At 51.9% G+C, this 5,061-nt stretch overlaps 1 protein-coding gene across 1 annotated transcript; it reads left to right on the top strand.

The window, feature by feature from the left end:
- Positions 1-209: 209 nt before the first annotated feature.
- Positions 210-4,274, top strand: XKR5 (XK, Kell blood group complex subunit-related family, member 5; the record flags this gene model as incomplete). Its single annotated transcript, XM_009071588.1, has 6 exons — positions 210-393; positions 494-675; positions 1,538-1,747; positions 1,863-2,032; positions 2,558-2,669; positions 3,262-4,274. Coding segments are annotated over 6 exons (1,871 nt in total), but the record flags the coding sequence as incomplete, so codon positions are not given.
- Between the last annotated feature and the right edge of the window lie 787 nt (positions 4,275-5,061).

The following is a 5,061-nucleotide window of genomic DNA, read 5'->3' as shown; positions in this document are numbered from 1 at the left end:
ATTGTTCAATGACAGGTTGGAATGTGCTTAGAGTAACCTGGTCTAGTGGAAGGTGTCCCTGGTCATGGCAGGGGCATGGGACAAGATGATTTTTAAGGTCACTTCCAACCCAAACCATTCCAGTATCCTATGATTATGGGTGGCATCTCTCAGTTGTGTGTGTGTGTGGCTGTGGCATCCCTCAGTGCTGCTTCTCTGCCCTTCTGCAGATCTCTGCACCATCATCCACTACCTCGTCTGTGGGCAGCTTGGCTGGTTTGGACTGACCATTGCCTGTGTGGTGCCCGGCTACGCCGCTCAGCTCCTCAGCATCCTCTGGTTCAGGACAGATGGACATCCACCCAGGTGTTCTCTCCTGGTGCTCCATCTCCTGCAGCTGGGCCTCTGGAAGCGGTGAGAGATGCTCCCTGTGATCCACCCAACCCCCCCAATCTGGGTGCAGTTCCAAACTTGCCAAAACAGGGGGGACATTCCATCATGGTGACTCTTGCAGGTACTGGGATGTTTTGCGGATGATGGCAGAGCCTGGCTGCAGTGCCCATGCTGGGGAGGTGCTGATCCAACTTGGGGATGTGTGTGTCCTGAGGCTCCTGGAAGCTCTGCTGCAGACCCTGCCTCACCTCCTGCTGCAGGCATACATTGTCGTGGCCATCAACCCAGCAGGCTTCATCCCTGGTGAGCCAGGAGTTTCTAGGAGGATGCTTCAAGCTGTAGAGGGATGTTGCATTCGGGTGAGGGATGCATGTGCCCACCTGGCAGGGCACAGGGCAGGCTCTGGATGAAGGAGGATGCTGTAAAGGGACTGGAAAGGCTCAATGCAAAGCAGCAGGGACAAATGTGGCTGAAATATCTGTTGTGGCTGAACCTAGAGGAGTCTGAGCCACCCATGGTTCTCCTGGTACAGTCAGTCCCCTGTACAGGCAATATCCATGGCAAGACAGTGCCTTGGCTGGGTTGAACTCAACACATGTTCTTGTTGATGATCGAGCCCTAATCATACTGCAAGGCTGAGCATTTAAGGGTTTGGGTCTGCTTTGCAGAAAAGGTGAGCTTTCAGGTGTGCAAAGGGGGACATTGGGGTGTACACAAGGTCACATTCAGTCGGTGTCTGCCTCTGGTCCACTCATAGTGCCCAGGATGGACCTGTCCCGAAGCTGCAGAGATTTGCCCATGGGAGGGAGTGGTCAGGATTTCCATAGGCAGATGCTGAGCATGCAAAGGAGACCAGATTTAGCAGGAAGTGGTTGAAATACTCAACTTCCATTCCTGGAAGCATTCAAGGCCAGCTTGGACAGGGCTCTGAGCAACCTTATCTAAGTGAAGATGTCCCTGCTCATTACAGGAGGTTGGTCTTTAAAGACCCTTCCAACCCAAACCATTCTGTGATGCCATGATTCTATGATTGAATTGGTAGGACTGTGGGGTGTCTGACTTGTATTGTTGTTACTACCAACAGCACTTTAGCACTGAGATATGGCCCTACAGTGAGTGCAGTTGGGCATCCTTCAGAGTCCTGACTGCCCCTGTCCCCATGCAGGTGTCAGTGCAGGGCTGTCCCTGCTCTCCCTCGCCTGGGCTTTGGTCTCCTACAGTCACTTCACCTGCCTGCTGAAGCCTGGTCACCTCAGCCCACCAGCCACGTCCATCCTCTGTCTGTTGCTCTGGAGGACAGGGATGCTGGGGACCAGGGTTGTGGCCCTGGTGCTCTTTGCCAGGTTCTATTCCTTTTGGGTTTTCGCTGTGGCAGGTAAGACCTGAGATCCTCTTCCCCACATCCCACCCTGCAGTCAGCCCTGAGATACTCCTGGTGCTGGAGCTGTTTTCTGCTTCCCCAAGGAATGGCTTTGCCCTTTCCCTTACAGGTGTCCACTGGTTGCTCATGTCCTTCTGGCTAGTGGCTCAGCAGACGGACATTGTGGTGCAGCCATGCCGCTGGAGGCTGTTCAACTGCCTGGTGGGAGCTGTGTACATCTTCTGCTATATCAATGTCCGTCCTGGTCCCTCCAAGACCAGAGTGGCTGTATTTTATGCAGTAAGTACTCAGGACATGTGGTATTCCATATGAATGCAGCTGCTGGGGAGAAGCAATAGCTTCAGACTCTCCATTCTCCTGTCTCACATAACCACTTGATAAAAATCCAGTGTTTACTGTGTCCAGACAAAGCCACATGGACACCTAGGTGAATGCACCTTCCTCACTGGCTTTGCTTCCTTAGGGGCAGCTATACAATGTCGGAGTTATTTTTCATGGTACAAAAAGGGGAGACCTTGCAGAAATTCAGCAACTTTTAAGTGACAAGTTAGGTGCAAAATAAAACAGGAAAAGTGTTCAGGGCCAGGTTGGATGGAGCTTTGAGCAACCTGGTCTAGCGGAAGGTGTCGTTGCCCATGGCAGGGGGTTGGAACGAGATAAGATTTAAAGTCTCTTCCAACCCAACCCATTCTGTGATTCTATGTATCTATGAAAATCTAGAAACCAAGTGTTTTCTGTCATTGAAAGCATACTGAAAGCCACCAGAAGGATAAAAGTGGCAACTCTCTTCCCTCTGCTCTGCAGATAATGCTGATGGAGAACACACTCCTGCTGCTACTTGCCACTCGGTTCCTGCAGGCAGAGCTGAGGAACAGCCTGTGTGTGACTGGGGCTATCATGTCAGCATCTGTAATAGGTAAGATCCATGGGTTTTACAGCCTGGATTGCATGTTTGGATTAAGTGAGCATTTTTTGTTATGTTAGTTACATCAGACTATTTGCTTTATTTCTTCCAGCTTTCAGTTTACAGCCATTCCCCCTTGTCCTGTCCCTCCAGGCTCCAAAGTCCTTCAGCAATCTTGGAGCCCCTTTAGGCACTGGAAGTGGCTCTAATATTTCCTTGGAGCCTTCTCTTCTTCAGGCTGAATACACCCAACTCTCTCAGCCTGTCTCCAGAGCAGAGCTGCTCCAGCCCTCAGAGCATCTTTGTGCCAACCAGGCTCACATTTTCCCAGTGGGATGGGGACAGAAGGAAGCTATAAAACCCACATGTGCTGGGCTTTGTGCATCTCCCCACACCAACCACAGTCAGATTAGCCATGTTCAAGAACAGAGCTAGAAAAGGAGCAATTTCTCTGGCCTTGGGTGAGTTTAGGATAGAAGTAGAAAGGAACCTGATGCCCAGCGGCGTCTCTGCAAAGGAGGTGGAGCAAGGTTTGGCCTCTCCTCCACACCTCACCCAAACACCACTGGGACTCATCCCTTGATACCTTTCTGCTCTTTTCCAGGTGCCACAGCTCTGGTGGTTTATTACAGCCTGCTCCATCCCAAGTCCACAGAGATCTGGCAGGGATTCCTGGAGACAACCTGCAGTGCTGCAGCCGATGATGATGATATCTCCGGAGAAAGCTCCCAGTCTGACCAGAATTCAGGAATTTCAGGAGATAAAGAGTCCTTGGGAGAGGAAGGGACCAAGACAGATCCCAAAAATGGGAACAGCTCATCACTCCTGCAATCCAAAGGGTGTTTGGAGGACAGCTGGACAAACCATCACCACTGGCTGCTGGTAAAGCTGGCCTTGAAGACAGGAGATCTGTCTGTCATCAGTGCAGCTTTTGGAGATGGTGGTGTGGGAGAGGTTTATCCTGGAGGATGGATAATGGGAAAACCTGCTGATGTTGAGCCTGGGGCAAACCTTTCCCTCCCCATGAGGGAAATCTGTCCTCAGGGGGTTGAATCTGGTTTGCCACTGAGGAATGGAGGAGGCATCAAACCCAGCACCAGCTCTGCGGGAATGGCACAGGAGGATGAAGCAGGGCACGAGCCTGTTTTTCCCCCAACTGTATCCCATCCCAACAGCTTCTCCCCGGATTCAGCTGAAGGCTCCTCTGTATATTTCAGCGTGAGCACAGGAGGCCTCACCTCACCTGGGACAGGGACAGAAACAGTGACATGCATGGCCCTGGTGCAAAGGGATAGCAAAGCTCTGCCTTCTCCAGGCTGCCTGGGAGAAGGAGGAGGAGGAGAATCCCTCGGGATGGCAAGTATCAGCCCGATCCTGGGCGCTTGTGCCTACAGGCATCTGCAGAGAAGCTCTTCCCTCGGCAACACAGGCAGCTGTGGGGTGGCAGGACCCCTCAAAGAGGGCTCAGAGCTCACAGGAACAGACAGTGCCCTCATGGGGTGGCATCACATTTGGGACACCCACCCTTGTGGCATGCAGGGGCCTGTCATGAGGAGCAAGCTGAGGTCACCATGCTTCACCTCCACCCCCAAGGCTGACCCTAGATGCCCACAGTGAGGACTGGGGAAGCTGGGAGAGGGGAAGGACCTATCTGTGTTGCCAGGGTAAACTGTAAATGGCTGCACTGTCACCTTGGGTCAGTATTGGGGTGACTGTCTCATCAGTAGGGCACAGCAGGAGGTGGTAGGGTGAAGACTGCCCCCACAGTGCCCCTGCCCCTCCATCACCAGGACATCACCTTCCCTCCTGGTGCATCTTCTACCTGGAGAACTTCAAAGGTCTTAATAAGCCCTGAAAGTCCAGGTTTAGGTATTTATGGAATGTATTTATGTCACAGTCCTGCCAGGCAGCCAGAGTGTGCTGCCTTTGGTGTATTTGTGACCATGTCATGAAGTGTCCTTTAACCAGTGCCTGTACAAGCTGCTGGCCTGTTCCAGAGTGGAGATTTGGCTGTTGTCTCCCAGGACTGCAATGCTGGCCAAAGCAGGAGTCTTCTCAGGACAAATAAGTGCCTAAAACTGAAAAATTATGAGTTTTAGTCTTGGATAGCCTTTCTTCTGGGCAAAGTAAGCCCTCAAGTAAGGCTCAGCAGTGCTTGATTTATTTCTCCCCCACTGGGTTCATCTTGGGACCTTTAAAACGCCCATTTTTGTGAGTTGCATAGGATAACTCTTCACACTGCAGAAGACAAGCTCAGGATTCTGATTTATAGCCAAAAGCCATGTCCTGCTACTTGCCCACTGTCTATTTCCTCAAGTGCCCTTTTCTGCCCAGCCTCCTCCTTGCCTCTTTCCACCCAGCTGCAGATCACAGAATCACAGAATGGTTTGGGTTGGAAGGGACC

This window comes from Acanthisitta chloris, unplaced genomic scaffold (genome assembly GCF_000695815.1).
Source record: "Acanthisitta chloris isolate BGI_N310 unplaced genomic scaffold, ASM69581v1 scaffold4090, whole genome shotgun sequence".
Lineage (NCBI taxonomy): Eukaryota > Metazoa > Chordata > Aves > Passeriformes > Acanthisittidae > Acanthisitta > Acanthisitta chloris.
The sequence above is the reverse complement of the archived record's forward strand: the minus strand, read 5'-3'. Positions and strand labels throughout refer to the sequence as shown.